Source organism: Eptesicus fuscus, chromosome 4, assembly GCF_027574615.1.
Source record: "Eptesicus fuscus isolate TK198812 chromosome 4, DD_ASM_mEF_20220401, whole genome shotgun sequence".
Taxonomy (NCBI): domain Eukaryota; kingdom Metazoa; phylum Chordata; class Mammalia; order Chiroptera; family Vespertilionidae; genus Eptesicus; species Eptesicus fuscus.
The window spans coordinates 6,452,066-6,471,186 of record NC_072476.1 but is presented as its reverse complement, the minus strand read 5'-3'; the positions used below and the strand labels follow the sequence as shown (position 1 = coordinate 6,471,186).

Sequence of the window (19,121 nt, the reverse complement as noted above, 5' to 3'; positions counted from 1 at the left end):
AGACATCTGATTTCTGGTCCAGACTTTGTCACTTACTGGCCCTGAAATCTCAGGTAAGTCCCTAACCTCTGTGACCCTTAATGTCCTCTTTTGAAAAACATCCCAGCTCACCTCTGTGGAGGGTCTGATGGACCGTAAGGGGCAGAGCTTAGCACAGAGTGAGTAATGTGCAGATGTAGAGAATTACTTGTCTAATATATTTGCTGCACAAAAGACAACTCTCCTCCCTCCCTTCTTTTCAGCACTGTTCACCAGCCACACTTGGGGAGTGCCATTGTCACCTCCCATCTTTTCACTCACATATCTGAATTTTGAGAGAACCATTATCCCCTGGAAATTGATGCAAAAGCCACAGGCTGAAAAGTGACCCCTCACACGCTTCGGCCCACTGTCCCTGCTTGCCAGCCTTTCCTGGGTCTGGGGTCTGCTTTCTCAGGCCTAATGTGCTCCCCGTCCCGCCCCCCTGTCTGATCCAGGGCCCAGGCTACCCCACTGTCAGTGCCACAGTCAGCAGGACTTCCCAGCCAGCCTCATCAGATGCAAGGGCTCTCACAGGGCCCACAAGGGGTTTGGTCCCCTGGGGTCTTATTTTTTGCTGTTATTTCCTCTGCCTAAAAATAGCATTTCCTATCTGATGTCTAGTTTGGAACAAAACTATTTATTGTTCAGCAGTTAGGGCAGCAGACTTCCGATTGCCTGCTGCCCGAGAACGCAGCGAGCCCTAGGTTCTAGTACCTACTGGGAAGTGGGGGCCTTGATTAGTAAGAAGGTTTGTTGGTTAAATTAAAATTTCATTTTTTAGAAAAAGGAGATAATATGTACAGGGGTCGCCAGGAAAAGAAATCTCTCAGAATGAATTGAACCAATCCCCGCTTCTCAGAGGAGAAGTGTCCCATTTTGCTCAGTGTTGCCCCAGCCTGTCCACTGTCCAGTTTTTTAATTTCCCCAACAAAAAGGCATTTCCTGCCAGAGAAAGTGCTGTTCTGTCCTTTCCTGGGTCTTTGGCCTTTAGTTCAGCCCCTCTTGCAGCACTGTATGCTGACCCCCGTGACCTGGACCCGTGCTCAGGGCTGGACCTCCCTTCTTTGCCACGGGAGTGATGGTGATGGCCTGGGCCCAGCTTCCAGTGTGTGCTCTGAGCGCAGCCCTCTGTCTTTAGCACTCTCTCAGGCACTGCCAGACACTTCCATCCTTCTCTGGTGTCTGAGTTCCTCCTTGTGACTCCGAAGATGCAGTGCCTGGTTCAGAGGATGCCGATGTGACTGTGGTAGGGTCTGGCATAGGCAGTGTTCTCAGCATTGGCTGTGCTCTACAGAGGCTGTGGCTTAGTGCCAGGAGCCTGGGATCTGGAGTAGGGCAGGCCTGGGCTCCATTTCCAAGTTGTGGGAGCTCTGGAGAACTTATTTAACATCTCCAAGCCTCTTATATGTAAAGATGATATTAATAACTCTCAGAGTTACGGTTCTTGCAGTGATGAGAAGAAACAAGCTAATGAACAGTAGGCAGCACATTCTAAAGTGAATTACAACCCCACATTTGCAGGCCTAACAATAGCAACTTCACAGCCCACAAAACGTGCCCAGGTATAGCCTGCTGACAAGTAGAGAGAACACAGGCGGCACCTAAGATCTGTAGACCCTTGCGTGGTTCAAGTGCAGTGCTCAGTGCGTGGTGAGGGTGTCTCTGCTCTGAGGAGAGGCACATGTGATAGGCGCAGGGCCTTGTCCTCACTTCTCGTAGCCGTTCATCCCACGTCACTGACTGCGGGTCAGTAGTATCGAGGGACATGGCCTCTGATCCAGCTCTATCTGCAAAAAACCCCTGATATTTTCATACTTACATGAAGTTTGTAGTTTATTTTTTCAACTAGTTAGGGATTCTGAAGGGAGAACTGCTTTATTAATTAGTTCTGTGAAGTCCTTAAAGTGGTAGAATGAAGACTAGAAATGAAATAGTTACCTCAGAATTGTGTGACCCCGTTTTTATGTTGTGCACTTTATCTTGAGCGTGGACTCATAGGATATTGGAGCCAAATGGATCCTCCGATGCTCCTTTAGCCCAGTGTATCCCTGCGGATTTGCAAAGTGTAGCCTCTTGACCATGAGCTGTAGCCATGGGGGAGGGCCTGGGGCAGAGCAGTGAAGATGAACTGGTCTGAAGACGGTATTGGAAATACTGGTGTAACCTTGACACTTAATGAGCATGTTAGGGATCTTGTTAGTAGCAAGAGACCCCAGCTATGGACAACTTAAAAAGGAGCGTACGTGTTGAGAGGCTACTGGGGGAAGGGGCACACAGGACTGACTGATGGCTAGGTGCCAGGCTGAGGAATTGGCAGGAACCAAGGAGCACACGGGCTCAACCGTAGCTGCACCTCATGGCCAAAGCCACCTTCCCTCTGAAGCGGCTGGGCTGGAGCCACCTCCAGCTCTCTCTCCCCTGTGCCCTGCCTCAGAGTGAGTGTGTCTGACAGGCTGAGCATAGCTGCTGGGCCCACTCCTGGCTGACCTAAGATCTGCCTCTTTAGCTTCCTGCCCTCTGGTTCTCTGGATATAGGAATAATTCTCCCACCAAAATCTTACATATAGGGGAAAGACCATTTAAAACAACAAGGAAAGCTAGGGTCTGGTTAGGGTTGAAAATGGCTGCTAGGCAGCCAGATATCACCAGATGACTTCAGTGGGGCAGCCGGGTTTGGTAACTGGAACAAAGTGTGCTGTGGAAGGCAGTGCTTGGGAACTGTGGAGGATGGCGTGGGAACCGCATCTGGTCGGGTCAGGGAGGGCCTGTATAGGAGGGGACATGTCCAGGAAGCTAGAGAATTGGAGCCTGGGTGGTTGGAGCCAGCGGTGGTGGTAGAAACACGATTGGAGGGATGTGTGCGAGGCATGTGTGAAGTTGGAGGTAAGGCGATGGGTGGCCTTCAGAGATGGGAAGAAGGGAGAGACTTGCCAGGGACCCACAGAGAGGATGGCTGGAGCCCACGCACTGATGGCCCCATGGCACCGGCTGCCTCTGTTGCTGCCAGAAAGTTAAGTTGGTGGGGGAGTGTCACTGAGCAAAGGAGAAGTTTATTCTCAGGTTTATGACACAGGGTGTCTGTGACACGTAGAATATCAACAGTGAAGAGGACATGTGGCCCCTGGAGGAAGCTTGTGTGGTAGGAGAGGGTGAGATTCAAGGGAACGTGAGCAACTGAGCAGATGGCTGTAATAAGTAAGGACAGCAGTCGGAAGTAGTTTTAAATAAAAATACAGTAAAAACATTCATGTTTTGAAATATGAGACTAGACAGCAAACCAGAGGTGGTGGGGAGAGGGGAAAGTGCAGGGTGGCTATAAGCTCATGTTCATGTGGCCCAGATGTCTGGAAAGTCTGATGTATTAGAATGCTTTTCATCTGCCCCCAGAGTGCATTTTTCTGAATGGTACCCAGGAGAGGCCTTTTCGGTGGAAAATGTGAGCTATCACTTTCAGAGGGAGGTGGGACTTGCCACTGTGCCATACGAGGTGAGCAGGAGTGGTTCCTGCCTATGAAGAACCCTGTCGGTTAGTCAGTGAGAGGCGGTTCTTGCAAGTCTGAGGTTCCGAGTGGTGTGCTCTGCAGGTTAGGTTTCCAGCAAGCCCAGGACACAGGCCTATGCAGAGCAGCCGGGCCCACCCACCGTTTTGGGGGTGTAAGAAGAGGAAGAAGGTGCAGAAGCACTGCACTGGGGGCAGCAGGGAACCTTTCATGGAAACAAGTGTCATTTGAGTTGGCTTTCATAACTAGTAGGCAGAAATAGGAATGAGAAGGAGGGAGGCCTTTCACAAAGGAAGGACGTAAGCAAAGGCACGGAGGCAGGAAATACGGTTGGGTCTCACTCCTCTGATCACAAGTTTTCAGCAGTTGTGGCTAAATGTCATTGTCATTCTACTGTCATGATTCTTGTCTCTCTCCTTTATGTGGCCCACATGGCTGTGCTTCCCCTGCCACCAGCGTGATCTTCTTTCCTTTAATAATCTTTTTTTAAAATATATTTTTTTATTCATTTCAGAGAGGAAGGAAGAGGGAGAGAGAGAGAGAAACATCAATCATGAGAGAGAATCATCGATTGGCTGCCCCCTGCATGCTTCCCACTGGGGATTGAGCCCGCAACCTGGGCATGTGCCCCTGACCGGAATCGAACCTGGGACCCTTTAGTCCGCAGGTCGATGCTCTATCCACTGAGCCAAACCGGCTAGGCCTCTTTGATAATCTTTATGTACACAGGAGCTTAGAAATACCTTTCTCTTCAGAAGTCAAACACAGATAGCGTTTAAGTGCCCATCAGCTTGGTGGGTAACCTGCCAGGCCTTTTTCCCGCAGTAATGTTTCCTTGGTTTTATTACTGTTTTTAACAGAAATGGTACCACAAATGTGTTTTCTGCTGGTTTTTCCCTCTCAGAGTGATTTTTAAGGCACAAATCTTTTGAAATCAATTATTTAAAATTTTTTTTATCATTTTTTATTTCCAATTACAGTTGACATACATTATTATATTAGTTTCAGATGTACACCTCAGTGATTAGACATTATATAACCTATTAAGTGATCATCCCCATAAATTTCACACCCATCTGACATCATACATAGTTTATAGAATGTTGACTATATTCCTTAGGCTGTACTTTATATCCCCATGACTATTCTGTAACAATCAATTTGTACTTCTTAATCCCTTCACCTTTTCACTCATCCCCCCAACTCCCCTCCCATCTGGCAACTGTCAAACCATTTTCTGTATCTGTAAGTCTTTTTCTGTTCTACTTGTTTGTTTTGTTTTTTTTAGATTCAATTGTTGATAGATACGTATTTATTGCCATTTTATTATTCACATTTTCTGTCTTTTTTTTCTTCTTCCTAAAGAAGACTCATATAATACTGGTTTGGTAGTGATGAACTCCTTTAGCTTTTTCTTGTCTGGGAAGCTCTATATCTGTCCTTTGATTCTAAACGATAGCTTTGCTGGGTAGAGAAACCTTGGTTGTAGGTCCTTGCTTTTCATCACTTTGAATACAAACCTCAGTTCTCAAACATCTCCCATCTTGAACAATTCAGTTCTCAACCAACTTGTTTGTGGTAAAAATGTCTGTTGTCCAACAAAACTTCAGTTCTCAACCCGATAACCCTTTAATGCTGATACTTGTGTCATCAGTCACGTGTCTCAGGCAACAAAGGAGAGAATGCATGAGTATAAGTCAGTTTACTGCTAAACCTCACATTATCAACATCCCAGGAAATTGTTCTATGATTATTTTCATGTTCTTTTGCTTTTTGTTGCTGCATATTGTTGTCATTAAATACGTACAGTAACTCGCCATGGGTCCTAAGAAGGTTAGTGATAGCAGCAAAGTGAAAAGGAAAGTTGAGAGAACAATGATAGAGCTTAAAAAGAATATTTGCACTCTGGCTGGTGCCCCCAGTGGTTAGAGCATTGGCCTGTGCAGCAAGGAGTCACAGGTTTGATTCCAAGTCAAGGGCATGTACTGGGTTGCAGGTTCGATCCACGACCTCTGGGGCGCATGCGGGAGGCAGCTGATTGATGTGTCTCTCTTGAGTTGATATATCTCTCTTTTTCTCTCCCTTCCTTTCCATTCTCTCTAAAAAGCAATGGGAAAAATATCCCTGGGTGAGGATTTTTTTTAAAAAAAGGAAAAAAATAATTGCAAAGTATGATAGAGGTGTTTGTGTGTGTCTGATCTGGCTGCTGAGTATGGCATGGCAACATCGACTATCAGCACAATTTTAAAACATAAAGAGGCCATCAAGAGTGCTGATGTTGCTGAGGGTGTTAAAGTGCTCACGAAACAATGATCACCTGCAATTGAGGAAGGTTAAAACAGGGAATCATTTGGGGTCTGGAATGGATTAATTCAATTTACTTTATTTCTAATGGGAAAAAATGATTTGGTTTTTGAACAAATCACTTCTAGAACAGCCTTCTGGTATGATTAAGTTTGAGAACCAAGGTTCTACTGTATTTCTTGCCACTCCCTTCTGGCCTGCAGTTTCTTTTGAGAAGCCAGCTGACAATCTTATGGGAACTTCCTTGTAGGTAACTAACTGCTTTTCTCTTGCTGCTTTTAAGAATCTCTTTGTCGAAGAGAGCTGCAGAAGGGAGCAAAGCTGCGGAGAAGTAAGCAAGCCGAGGGGAGGAGAAGGGAGGAGCGGAGGCGGGGCCGGGGGCGAAGGAAGGAGAGCGGGTGGGCTGGCGGAAAAGGGAGAAAAGCAGGCAGGCTGGCGGAGAAGGCGGGGCGGGGGAGAAGGGAGGAGCACAGGCGGGGCCAGGGGAGAATGGAGGAGCGGAGGTGGGGCCAGGGGAGAAGGAAGGAGAGCGGGCGGGCTGGCGGAGAAGGCGGGGTGGGGGAGAAGGGAGGAGCACAGGCGGGGCCGGGGGAGAATGGAGGAGTGGAGGCGGGGCCAGGGGAGAAGGAAGGAGAGCGGGCGGGCTGGCGGAGAAGGGAGAAAAGCAGGGGGGCTGGCGGAGAAGGGAGGAGCGCAGGCAGGGCAGGGTAGAGTGCAGCAGGAAACCCTATTGCAGGATTTTTCCTGCAACGGGAACGCTAGTCCTATCTAATAAAAGGGTAATATGCAGATGAACAGTCACTCTGTCACAAAGATGGCGGCACCCATAGCCACAAGATGGCGGCGCCCAGTCCCCTCAGCCCCGCCGGAGTCCCCCAGTCCTGAGAGAAGGCAGCGTGAGCGGCCTGGCAGAATGCTGGCAAGTGTCCCGCCCCGGCATGGAGGGCCTCTGGTGGGAAGGGAGGCGGGCTGCAGCCTCCATGGCCAAGCGCAGGCCTGGAGAGGAGAAGGCGGGTCTGCCTCCCGCAGGATCGGCGCGGCTCCCTCCCAGCTTCTGTGGGCACCGGCAGCTCGCTTCTGCCTCCTGCGGAAGCCGCACAGCTCCCGTGGAAGCAGTGAGGCTCCCGGTGGCGCCCTCCAGTTCCTGCTGGCTCCTGCAGAAGTGGCAGGCGGCCTACTGTGCACGACATCACTTGATGGGCTACTAGTTGAGAATATAATTTGCTCATCTCTCTCCAGCTGGAATACATCACTTTAGTCCAGGCCACAACTTCTCTTACTTAGATTTCAGCAATAGCCTCCTCACTGGTATTTTTGCTTCTCTACCCTAATCCATATTCAACTCATTTTTTTATTTAGCATGTGACTGATGGAATAACACTTCTTAAGACCTTCTAACGCCTTGACATTACTTTTAAAATAAAACCCGTACAAAATAAACAAAATCCAACTTTCTCACATGAAAAAAAAAAAAAAAAGAATCTCTTTGTCTTTAAACTTTTATATTCATTTGTGATGTGTCTTGGTGTAGGCCTCCTTGGGTTCATCTTGTTTGGGACTCTGCGATTCCTGGACTAGTATGTCTATTTTCTTCACCATGTTAAGGAAGTTTTCTGTCATTATTTTTTCAAATAGGTTTTCAATTTCTTGCTCTTTCTCTTCTCCTTCTTGCACCCTCATGATGCAAATGTTGGCATGCTTGAAGTTGTTCCAGAGGCTCCTTACGCTATCCTCTTTTTTAAAATTCTTTTTCTTTTTGCTGTTCTGGTTGGGTGTTTTTTGCTTCCTTATATTCCAAATTGCAGATTTGATTCTCAGCTTCATCTTCTCTGCTGTTGATCCCCTGTAAATTATTCTTCATTTCAGTTAGTGTATCCTTCATTTTTGACTGGTCCTTTTTTGTGTTGTTAAGGTTCATTGAGCATCTTTATAACCAGTGTTTAATCTATTAGATTGCTTGCCTCCATTTTGTTTAGTTCTTTTTAAGGAGTTTTATTCTGTTCTTTCATTTGGGACATGTTTCTTTGTCTCCTCCTTTGGCAGCCTCCCTCTGTTTGTTTCTATGTATTAGGTAGAGCTGCCACGTCTCCCAGACTTGATAGAGTGGTGTAATGTAGTAGGTGAACTGAAGGGTCCAGTGGCCCAGCCTTCCTGATCACCCAAGCTGGGCACTCGAGGTGCACCTCCTGTGTGGACTGTATACACCTTCCTCTTGTAGTTGAGCCTTGATTGCTGTTGGTACATCAATGGGAGGGATTTACCCTTGGGCCAATCAGCTGCAAGGACTGGCTGAGACCACGGTCCACTGACTTCCGACCGCCATGGAGGATTAGCTGTGCAGGAGTCTACCCCACAGATCAGGACTTACATCAGCAGGTCTCTGGTGCCCACTGAATCTGCCACTTAACTGTCGCTTGTGAAGGTGGTTGGGTGGTGGTGCTTTGATGTGCTCTGAAGCTGTCCACTGGGTGCGCTGGCTCTGGGCCTCCTGGGATGTGCAGGCTAAGGTCAGGCACTGCCTGTGTTCTGCCCAGGGCCACCTGGCATGAGCTATAAAGCAATCTGCAGGTGGCTGCTACTTGTGTGGGGTTTGAAGGTGCCCTGGGAAGGCCAAGCTGTGAACCAAGGCTGACTGCTGTTAAGGCTGGGCCTGGGCCACTTAGTAAGAGGTATGGGGCTTGCTGAGGCCAAATGCTGCTTATTTGAGAGATTTTAGGAAAATCTGAAGCATGAGCCAAGAGAGGCCATTCATGTGGAAAAGCCACTGGGAAACAGCTTGGGTGGGCCCCAAAGTTGGGTGGAGCGGGGCCTCAGGGAATCTCAGATATGGCCCAGACTGCTGTCTCTGGGAGCAAAGGGCTCATCAAAGGAACAATGGCCTCTGCCAGCACTTCTCTCTGGGAGAAAGCTGCCCCTCCAGCTCTCACCCTGATGTTGGACAATTCAGTTCCCCCCATATGTCTCTGGCGCCTTTCAAGCTGCTGCCCCAGTGCTGGAGCTCAGAGCCAGTGAGTCTGAGTAAGTCTGCGCATGTGCCCTTTTAAGAGGAATTGCCTGGGACTCCAGCAGCCCTCTCTCTCACTCAGCCACAATCCTTGCTGGTTTTTATAGCCAGAAGTTTTGGGGACTTATCTTCCTGGCACTGGAATCCTAGGCTTGGGGGCCTGGTGTGGAGCTGGAACCCTCATTCCTCAGGGGGAACCTCCACAGCTGACATAGCCCTCTTGATTTTTATCCACCACATGTGGATGTGAGACCAACTCATTCCACACCTCTGCCCCTCCTACTAGTTTTGATGTGGCTGCTTCTTTAAATCCCTAATTGTAGAAATTCCATTCATTCAGATTTCAGGCAGTTCTGAATGATGGTTGCTTTGTCGTTTAGTTGTAATTTTGATGTGATTGTGGGAAGAGGTGAGTACTGTTTATCTAAGCTGCCATCTTGACCAGAAGTTCAATTGATTATTTAAATAAGTGAAAAGAGTAATACATAGTCTTGGTTTTAAAACGTGTCATAGTATAAATGGTAGGAAGAGGAAAGGTGACGCTGACCATCCTCTGCTTCCAACTCTGAAAGGCTCCCATTGCCCACAGGAGGAAGGTCACACACTCCCCTTGTCTGCAGGGCCCTGTGCCATCTGGCTCCTGCTTCCACTGCAGCCTCATCGGCCCTTCTGGCCCTTCTTCCCTCTCAGGCTCTCAGCTTTCCATTCACCCCAGACCCCTGCAATACTGTGTTGGGTGGCCCCTCCTCGCGCTCTGTCCATCCCCTCCTCTGATGGACGGATGGACTCTGCCAGTAGTAGCTGCCTTCTTGTAGTCTCTGGGCTGTGTGCCTACTGTTGGCAATGTGGAGGTGGGAGAGCAGTCAGCATGGCTGCTTTCACGTGCCTAATGGTGTGATACTTGGGGCATCAGCCCCCTCTCTGCATCTGGGAGGAGGATGGTAGTGCCTGCTTGGGGGGCTGTTGGCAGGGTCAGTGAATTACTGTGAAGAACGCTGGGATCAGGGCATCTGTTGGGAATGCTCAGTGTGAGCCACTGTTTGTACCCCTAGCTGCTGTTCTTCACTGTTGCACCCACGCGTTTGTGAGGCTGTTCAGGGACAGAGGCTTCATGTAGGGAGCTGGGACGAGGTGGGGGAGCTGGGCTGTGAGTTGCGTGTAGCAGGCGCTCAGCACAGGTTCTGGGCACACAGGGTGTGCGAGGTGCTGTGTGGGGATGGTAATTGGGCATCAGGGAGCTGTGTGGGAAAGCAGGCGGGACTGTGAGCAAAGACAGAACGACCACAGCCGGTTCAGATACCTTTTCCTGGGCCTTTCTACCTCCCAGGACCCGTTGTCTCTCTGAACAGTCCGGGAAGAAAGAAGCCACATTCACCAGAGAGGCTGGGGCCTTTGCCCATGTCTGGCTTTGCTGTCCCGTTCGGGTTGATGGATTGAAACAAGTGACACATGTCTGATGAAGCACACCCCTAACCCTTGCCTGTTTTTTTCCAGGCAACGCTCCTGTGGAGAAGTTGGAGGACTTCATCCACAACATTAACAGTGTCTTGGAGTCCTTGTATATTGAGATAAAGAAAGGAGTCACTGAAGATGACGGGAGACCCATTTATGCCCTGGTAAGTGCCAGACAGAACCCTCTAGTGGCATTTGTGAGGAACTGGGACTGAGACAACTGCCCAGTGCCCTCCTGGGGAAGAACGAGGGTGACCCGCCTCAACAGGGGCTCTGAGACGGGAGGGAGACAGACAGAAGGCTGAGCCCTGTCACCTCCCGACCCAGCCTGCTCTGTGCTCGCCAGGCCTGTTGTCTCTATAGAACCCCCTGCTGTTACCAGGGCGGGGTGACCAGAACCTGCACCTGGACTCTTGCCCTCAGTGCTCGCCTCGCTGCCCCAGAGGCACTGTGGCATGCATTTGACTTCGTTTTGTTTGTTGACCGTTTTCTGCAAGAAGTCACCCAAATGTATGGAATATTAGCATTAAAGGGGTAAAATGCTCTTCATTTGGAACAAGACTTAGAAACTGTGGAAAGAAAAGGTGTGGGGGCACAATGATTGAGATCCGTTTGGAGCCTCCTGCTTTTAGATTTTCCCTCCCAGCTAGGGAACAAGGTGAAATAGAGGTGGGAGAAGCTGACAAGCCCCCCATCTTTGGCTAGGGAACTGCCTTAGGCCAATCAAAGGAGATCAGGCTCCTGTCAGCCAGGCCCACACAGACAGGGACTCCAGCGCACAGTTTCCCAAACTCTGTACCACGGAAGAAAGGGTTGTGGAGTCAGAGAATGAAACATGTTGACGGAGCTAAAGATTTATGTCTGTAATGTAAGACTGGTTACAAATCATCATTGTGGCCCACAGCGCCTGGACACAGGTCCTCACTGGCTGGGAGGGAGCACCAACAAGTGAACTAGCTGATAAGTGAAGGCACAGCCTGACCATCTTGCTGACTTATTTTTTTAGGTGAATCTTGCAACAACTGCAGTCTCCAAAATGGCCTCAGATTTTGCAGAGAATGAACTGGATTTGTTCAGAAAGGCGGTAAGTAATAGTAACTCCCACCAGCCGAGCTTCTTATGGGAAGCCTTCATCATTAGAGATGGAAACTGCAGTCTTCAAGGGCCACCGCCATTGCTGCCCAAGAAAGCCTTTGCAGGGGGATGTCAGTGAGCGCCTCACCCCGAATTTACAGCTGCCCTGTGATGGTGGGGGGGTCACCGAGGCTGCCTGGGAGAGAAGGGCTGGCCCAGGTCTGACCCCTGACGAGCATCGGGCCTCATGGGTGTGTGATGCAGGCGAACAAGCTCACTGCAGGCACTGGCAGTGCGGTTTGGGACCGCCAGCAGCAGCACCACCGGAGCTTGCTAGGAAGGCCTCATCCCATCCTCACCCAGACCCTTGCCGCGTTTACACTTGAGCGGCGCTGCTCTGCATGCCTTGCTTCGGAGCTGGCTACTCAGTCCTCATTTCATTCACCTGGCAGAGGAGCTGGGCAAGACGGTTCTCAGCCCTGGATGCACATTACAATAACTGGGCCGGTAAAAATAATTTCGACATTTGGCCTCACAAGGGGTCTGTCAAATCTAGGTCCCTGAGGACAGAGTCCTAGAATCATTCCTTTCTAAGCCTCCTCTGGGGACAGTTAGCAGCCAGGCTGGAGAACCAGGCTCTGTGGCTCCCTCCACACCTGTGTGTGCAGGACGCCTCTCCCCCCAGTGACTCCGCCCTGTTTCGGGCTGCTTGCCTGTCAGCCTCCCTTGCCTGGGTCCACAGGGCTTCTGTGGCTCTCACGCTTGTGTTCCAGCCCACCCGGCTCTGCTTTCTGCCCTTGCTGGCTCCAGCCTGCCAGTCAGGCCGGCCTTGAGGGCCTGGCCACCTTTGAGTTGTAGGGCTGCAGCTTCATTGACTCATTCATTCACTTTCAGCTTCTCCATCCTCAGGAGGTAGGGACACGAGAGGTGAGGTGACCCTCTTTGATTTGGGAGCATTGAGGGGATTTATTTGGGACAGTGTTACAGGAGTGACTGTTGAGTTAGAAGGAGTGAACATGATTTTGTGGTCGTTCTTTTTTATTTCTTTAATGAATTTTAGAGAGAGGAAGGAAGTGGGGGGAGAGAGAGAGAGAGAGAGAGAGAGAGAAAGAGAAAGAGAAAGAGAAATATCAATCAGTTGCCTCTCACACAACCCCGACTGGAGAACGGGAGATGGAACTCACAACGTGGGTATGTGCCCTGACAGGGAATTGAACAGCCACCCTTTGGTACACAGGATAGTGCTCAACCAACTGAGCCACTGGCCTGGCAGTTTATGGCTTTTGATGCATGTGATGAGATTGTTTTCCTGGCGGATCATACCCGTGTGCAGCTCTGCCTGTGAAATGAGTAGTTTTACTACCCCCTCCCCCACCAGAATTGGTATCCCTGCTTAAAACTTGTGTTTGCCAACTTAATAGATGAATGCGATACCTGCTGTTTATTCCAGTTGGAACTGATTATTGACTCAGAAACTGGCTTTGCCTCTTCCACAAATATTTTGAATGTGGTTGATCAACTTAAAGGCAAGAAGATGCGGAAGAAGGAAGCTGAGCAGGTGCTGCAGAAGTTCGTACAAAACAAGTGGCTGATTGAGGTACTCTGCCCCATGGGTTCCCAGCTAGCGTGGCTCACTTTTTAGAATTAATAATTTTTCCTTCAGAGCCCTATTGAATCCACCCGATGTCCTTTCAGGGCCCTTATCTGCTTTGATGCCCACGTCCGGTCTGTCCAGGGGGCCACAGTCAGTGGCAGAGCCAGGGGTTGCACCCAGGTGTGTGGGCTGCAGGACTTGAGCCCGGTCCCTAGCCTGCGAGGCAGTGTGTACAGTGGTTGAGAGCACAGGAGCAGCGTCAGGTCCGGGCCTGAATCTGTAAGGGAGTTAGCATCCACCTCAGGCTGCGAAGGACGGAATGAGTGGTGTGTGTCAGGTGCCTGCCGATGGGCTCGCAGAGGAACTGCCTTCATTGCCTTGGTCAGCACTGTCATGAGGAGGACACACAGACAAGCTTGAGGCATGTGGAATCTGTGAAAGGATCAGACTCAGGTTCGAGTTTCTAGACAGCCATGTCTTGTTCTACTGATGAGCAGAACCGATGCTTCCATTCTTTTCCCACAAAAGACGGGTCCGCTCTTGCCCCGTTTACCACAGCACCCCTCCCCCCCCCCCCCGAGCTTTGGAGGAGCAGCTGGGGCCTGGGGGGTGCTGGCTGGCCCCCGGCCAGCCTTCCTGGGGCAGCACTGCGATCAGAGGGACTGCCTCAGAATGGGACCTCACTCAGACTCATCTTGTGGGCACATCGCATTCATTACGAGAGGACTCGAGTGCCTGGGGCCTGCTCCTGTGCCCTGGGCAGCACTCTATTGGGCATGGAGGTGCGGAGGCGGCTGTGCGGCCTGTCCGAGGCCCTGGGTGGGTGGTCAGGAGGCATTGGAGGTCACTTTGTGTGGTCTTCCCTGGAGGGCCTGGCACCCTGCCTGGGCACCCGACACCACCCTCCCTGTGACGCGCCCACAGGGCTGAGTAAGGTCACGAATGATGAGCACTGGGCAGTTTCAGGCATGTAGTAGGTGTTTAGTACACACGGCTCGAGCCCAACTCAGCTGAACAAGGTCCCCTTATCTTCCCTCACATGTTACCATGGGGCGAGGGCTGGGGCCCCGCAGTGCTGGGACACAGGAGCAAAGCAGACCGCCTCATGCTCTCAGGGGCTCATGGCCGGGGGTGGAGGGAAAGAGCCCAGAACTTTGTCAGACAGCTCACTGTGGTACTTGCCGATAGAAAGCAAACATGATGTCTTCATAACTTGAACAAAGGCGCCTGCCCGCGCTGAGGACTGGCAGAGCTGCAGGCTGTGGGAGGCAGCTGGGCTGGGGAAGGCTACCCATGGCTGGAGGAGCAGCCTCTGCAGAGGCCCGGTGCCCCTGAGGGGACAGGTGCTCAAGGAGCTAAGGCCAGAGCCTGCTGAGCACAGGCCTGAGGGGGACGGCGGGACACAGTGAGCTTGTGTGATGGGGCACAGGGGTTGGTTCTTCAGTCTAAGAATGGGGGCAGCCCTGAAGGGTCGAGGCAGAGACAAGGCTGTTTGCCCTGCAGAGGTCAGGGTCCTGCAGAGGGCTGCAGAGGGGCAGGAGGGGCTGAGTGCAGTTAGGAGGAGGGAAGGTGGATGATGGTGGCTGTGGACAGGGACACCATATGGATTTGGGAGCTTTTGCGAAGGAAACAGCCACAGGACTATGCCCACAACACCTGAGAGGCACAGCGCCCCCCCACTCTGGCGGCTGGATGGCCTGCAGTGCTGGACGCGGTGCCTCCTGCTGCCCTCCTTGCTCCCTGCAGCCAGCTCTGCGGTCTGACGCTCTGCACTGTGGGCCCGTCTCCCTCTGTGTGGTCACTGGGGCCACTGTGGTGGCCGGAGTGGAGTGAATGCGCTTCCTGGCTTGTCACACAAGCACACCATTTCCTGGGGCCAGGGTGAGGTGTTCAATGTCAGAGCGGGAGAGATTGCTCTTGCTTGTTGTAAAAATTAGACAGAAAGTAGCAGAAGTGCAGGAGCCCTTGGGGATGACGTGGAGGCGTCAGTCTTCAGGGGCACCTCCTGGCAAGACGCCTCCCTCGCCCATGAGGGGCCAGGCTCAGACATAACAAAATGGTCAACAGAGTCACACCCCAGTTCATTGGTTGACTTTATGAATCAAGATAAACTTACAGGGACGTTGGTGCCATTTGCCTCTGAACTGGTCCCCCTCAGCCAGCCGCCTCTTCCCTGTAACTTGGTGACAGGCCAGCTGAGCTCTTTCCTCGGGTTTTCCCGCACTTCCTGGTGTTCCCAGGGATTTTAGGTCACATGGCGTGTGGACCGAGTCTGAACCTGGGAACTGGGAGGCCCCCACCAGTGCCACCACAGTGTGACTTGGGGCCTGTCCCTGCCCTGTCGGGACAGTTTCCAGCTTTGTCTGTAAAGTGATGTGGCCGGAAGTGATCTTGGTCTCTGTGGAGGCTCCAGGCAGCAGTGTTGGGAGGCACCTGGTATGCTTCCTGGGAGCGAGGTGGGGGCTGTCTTGAGTTTACCCCTTGGGGAGATTGCCTCCCGTCCTGGTCGGCCCCCTTGTAGGTGGGCTGTGACAGCGCCTCACACGTGGGCTGCTGGGCAGACTCGTGACTCCTCCGTCTAGGCATAAGTGAGGTGCTAAGAAAATGTGAGGGTGGGGTCCTCAATTTCCTTCAGGTCTTTGCCTAGGTTCCCACTGGGGGCTCTGCTAAGGGGCCAGCGTGGACACTGTTGGCGGGGCTGGTACACTGACGTGCTGAGGGCGTCCGGGCCTTTGTGCCTTCTGGGCCTTGGGCTGTGTGGCTGCAGAGGGAATAGGAGGCCCAGCAGGGAAGGCTGGTGTGCCGGTGGCCTAAGAGATTGCTGCCCCATTGTGTCCTGCAGAAGGAAGGCGAGTTCACCCTGCACACCCGGGCCATCCTGGAGATGGAGCAGCACATCCGGGAGACGTACCCCGACGCCGTGAAGATCTGCAACATCTGCCACGGCCTCCTCATCCAGGTGCCACTGTGGGGCTCCCCACCGGTGCGCGGCTCCTGCGCTCTGAGGGCACCTCACTGAGCTCTGTGGGCCCAGGCCCCTGGCACTGCCGTCACCTCCGATGTGAGCAGGAGGGCCTCTCCTCGGAAGTGTCCGGACGACCCCATGAACGCACCGCCTGGCCCTCCGCTGGTCCCAGGGCTCTTGCTGTATTTCCTCCAGGAGGCTGTCGGGTCGGCCGCGTTCCTGTCATCTCGGCAGCTGTGTGGGGACCGTCCTCCCGCCATTGCTGGTTTTACACGGTGGACTTTGTGGGGCTTCCCCGCCGCTGAGCCCGGGCTGGACGTTAGCTTCCTCCTCATTACGTTTATCTTTGTGCGGCGCTCACTGCACTCTGACCAGCCACTTTGCACCTGCTCCCTTGGGTGCCTGGTGATGGCTTCCTTTGGCTGAATCCCTGGAAGGGGAATTCCTGGGACAGAGTGTAGGTGTTTTTAAGTGTTTGAAATACATTGCCTGGTGCTTCCTGAAAAGTTGTATCACATCCACCGCAGGATGTGAGGCCTACACGTGCAGGGAGCTGAGTTTCGGGGTGCTCTTGCTGCTCTGTGGGCCTGCCAGCCACCACTGCCTGCCCTGGCCTGTAGAGTCTTGAGCTGCGTTCGTTGGAATTCTTTAATCAACCCATTGCACCAAGGACTTGGGGATTATTATCATTAACTGGGTTCGGAAGACAGAAATGCGCAGCATGCTGGACAGTGTCCTGAAGGTTTGTGCGCGAGGTGCGAACAAGGCTCCACAGCCGTCCCGTTCTTGTTTCAGGGTCAGAGCTGCGAGACCTGTGGGATCAGGATGCACTTACCGTGTGTGGCCAAGTACTTCCAGTCGAATTCCGAGCCGCGCTGCCCCAACTGCAATGACTACTGGCCCCACGAGATACCAGGTTGGTGTCCCTGAGGCTCCTGGGCTCTCCCGGCCTGTGGGAGGGCTGGGCTGGGAGGACTGAGGAGCCCTGGGAGGTGGGGTGTGTGTGGGGTCTGCTCAGCAGGGCCGGGACCCCACGTGCAGAGGGCTGTGTGGTCAGTGGGGCTGCCTTGTTTGCAGTTCAGAGGCTCCCTGGAACTCACTAGAGTCCAGGGCACGCGGGTCCAGGTCTAGACGAGGCTCTCTCCCAGCAGCCCCTTCGGGTGGTGCATCTGTCACCGGCTCCCTCCCTGTCCTCGCAGGTGGGTGGAGGGTTAGCCGTGAGCACTGTCAGGACAGGGTCCCGGGCATGTCATGTGTCGCTGTGAACGTGGCAGTTGTCAGGAGTGCAACCAGCCCTGCCACGCAGTGTCTTCCTGGTTTTCTGTGTGTAGAAGTCTTCGACCCCGAGAAGGAGAGAGGGGCTGGACTCTCCAAACCAAACAGAAAGTCCCTGCGACCCAGGCAGCACTAGCGGCGTGCCGCAGGCCCGGCTGGAAGACCCCGTGCCTCGAGGTTCACACGCGTCACCTCCTCTGAGCTTTATTTTCCCTCATTAGCCGGTTTGAAATAAAACTTCCTGTCACCGCAGCCCCTCTGTGTTATGCGCCCGTCTGTGGGAAGTGCGTCCCGGCCGATCAGGCCTTCCCTGGAGCTCTCTGATACGGGAACCCTGGGGTCGGGTCCCAGCAGCTCCTGCACAGCGCCGGCCCAGGGGGCTCACTGTCCTTGCTCGGGGTGGCCTTGCCATCACTCTCCAGCTTTGGTTACTTGTCCCACCAACACTGGCCAGCCAGACCTGGACTTGTGAGGGCCTTGGCCTTGACCTCCCATGGTCTGGACTCTCCTTTGGCCCATGATGCAACTGGCCCAAATGGGCATGTGGCCCGCAGGCTCGGCTGAAGGTACTCTCCTCAGTGGGCCCTTCTGCCCCGGCTCAGTGACTGGCAGCCCTGCCCATCAGCTGCTCCAGCCCTGAACTGGGGATTCGGCCTCCTCCCTGACCTCCTGGATCAAACCTGTCACCACACCTGTGCAGACGCCGGGGCTAAGAGCAACCTGACCCCCCGGAGTGGGGGCAGGACAGCTCGTGTGTCCTGGCAGGTGGCTGGTCTTAACCGCCAAGGGGAGGCAGGGTCTTCCCTGCAGGTGCAGCTGAGTCCTAACTGACCCAGGAGCTCTGAGCTCCTTGCTGCTGGGGACACTGGCCCTCCTGCTACCAGTCTCCCCTGGGCTCATACCAACCTGCACTTCCTGAGGACTCCTTGGCCCGGCCCCCCCAAACCCTTACACAAACCCCCGAGTCCTTGCCTGGCACTCAAGGCCGTTGTGATGGCCTGCCCACTCCCTGCGCAGCCTGTCCTCTGCTCTGTAGCCCCTGACAGTCGCTCAGGAGGTACTGACGACCGACACTCGCTGCTCTTCGGATTTCCCGTCTGCCCCCTTTCAGGCCCTTCTCACACAGCAACACGCAGCCCACCTGTCTCCCTGGCTTAGCCCCGTCCTTCCCTCTGCTGCTATAGCCAGGCCGCTGCCCACCTGCCCCTGCCATTCTCCCGCTGCCCCCGTTGCACCGGCTCCTCCTCGCCCATGGCCGACGCTTTCCTGCCTCAGGACCGTTGCACCTGCTCTTGGAGCTCCTTCATGTCCCCACCAACCTTCCTTGTCACATTTTAACTTGTGACCCTGCTCTGTTGTCTGCATCGCACTCATCACTCGGCACTATCCCACTGTCACTGTCCTCACCCGGCCCCCACGACAGTGTGAACCACCACGGAGGGGCCTCATCTGGCTCAGTCCCTGTCTGATGGGCGGGCAGTGGGTCCTCTGCCAGCACCTGCCCTGGGCTCAGGAGACAGCAGTTTGGCCCTTTCCCCAAGCTTTTCGCAATTCTAGCTGCATATCTAGGCGACATTGGAGCCTTGCCCAGAGGACACGCCCATCTGACAAGGGGTGTTTGCTTGAGGTAGGTAGGCCTCCATGTCAGTTTTTTAAATATATATATACTAGAGGCCCGGTGCATGAAATTTGTGCATGGGGGGCGGAGAGGGGGATGTCCCTCAGCCCAGCCTGCACCCTCTCCAATCTGGGACCTTGAGGGATGTCCGACTGCCCGTTTAGGCCTGATCCTGGTAGGATTGGGCCTAAACGGGCAGTCGGACATCCCTCTCACAATCCAGGACTGCTGGCTCCCAACCACTCGCCTGCCTGATTGCCCCTAACTGCTTCTGCCTGCCAGCCTGATCACCCCCTAACCACTCCCCTGCCAGC

At 53.0% G+C, this 19,121-nt stretch overlaps 1 protein-coding gene across 1 annotated transcript in view; it reads left to right on the top strand.

Annotated features, from left to right (window-relative positions):
• Window positions 1-17,441, top strand: part of NSMCE1 (NSE1 homolog, SMC5-SMC6 complex component) — a 30,048-nt gene extending 12,607 nt beyond the window's left edge. The window contains exons 3-8 of the mRNA XM_008152774.3: window positions 10,324-10,445; window positions 11,288-11,365; window positions 12,806-12,952; window positions 15,792-15,908; window positions 16,710-16,830; window positions 17,246-17,441. Coding sequence (XP_008150996.2) covers window positions 10,324-10,445; window positions 11,288-11,365; window positions 12,806-12,952; window positions 15,792-15,908; window positions 16,710-16,830; window positions 17,246-17,325 — 665 coding nt within the window. The 3' untranslated portion in view covers window positions 17,326-17,441. The remainder of the gene's footprint in view (window positions 1-10,323; window positions 10,446-11,287; window positions 11,366-12,805; window positions 12,953-15,791; window positions 15,909-16,709; window positions 16,831-17,245) is intronic.
• Window positions 17,442-19,121: the final 1,680 nt, after the last annotated feature.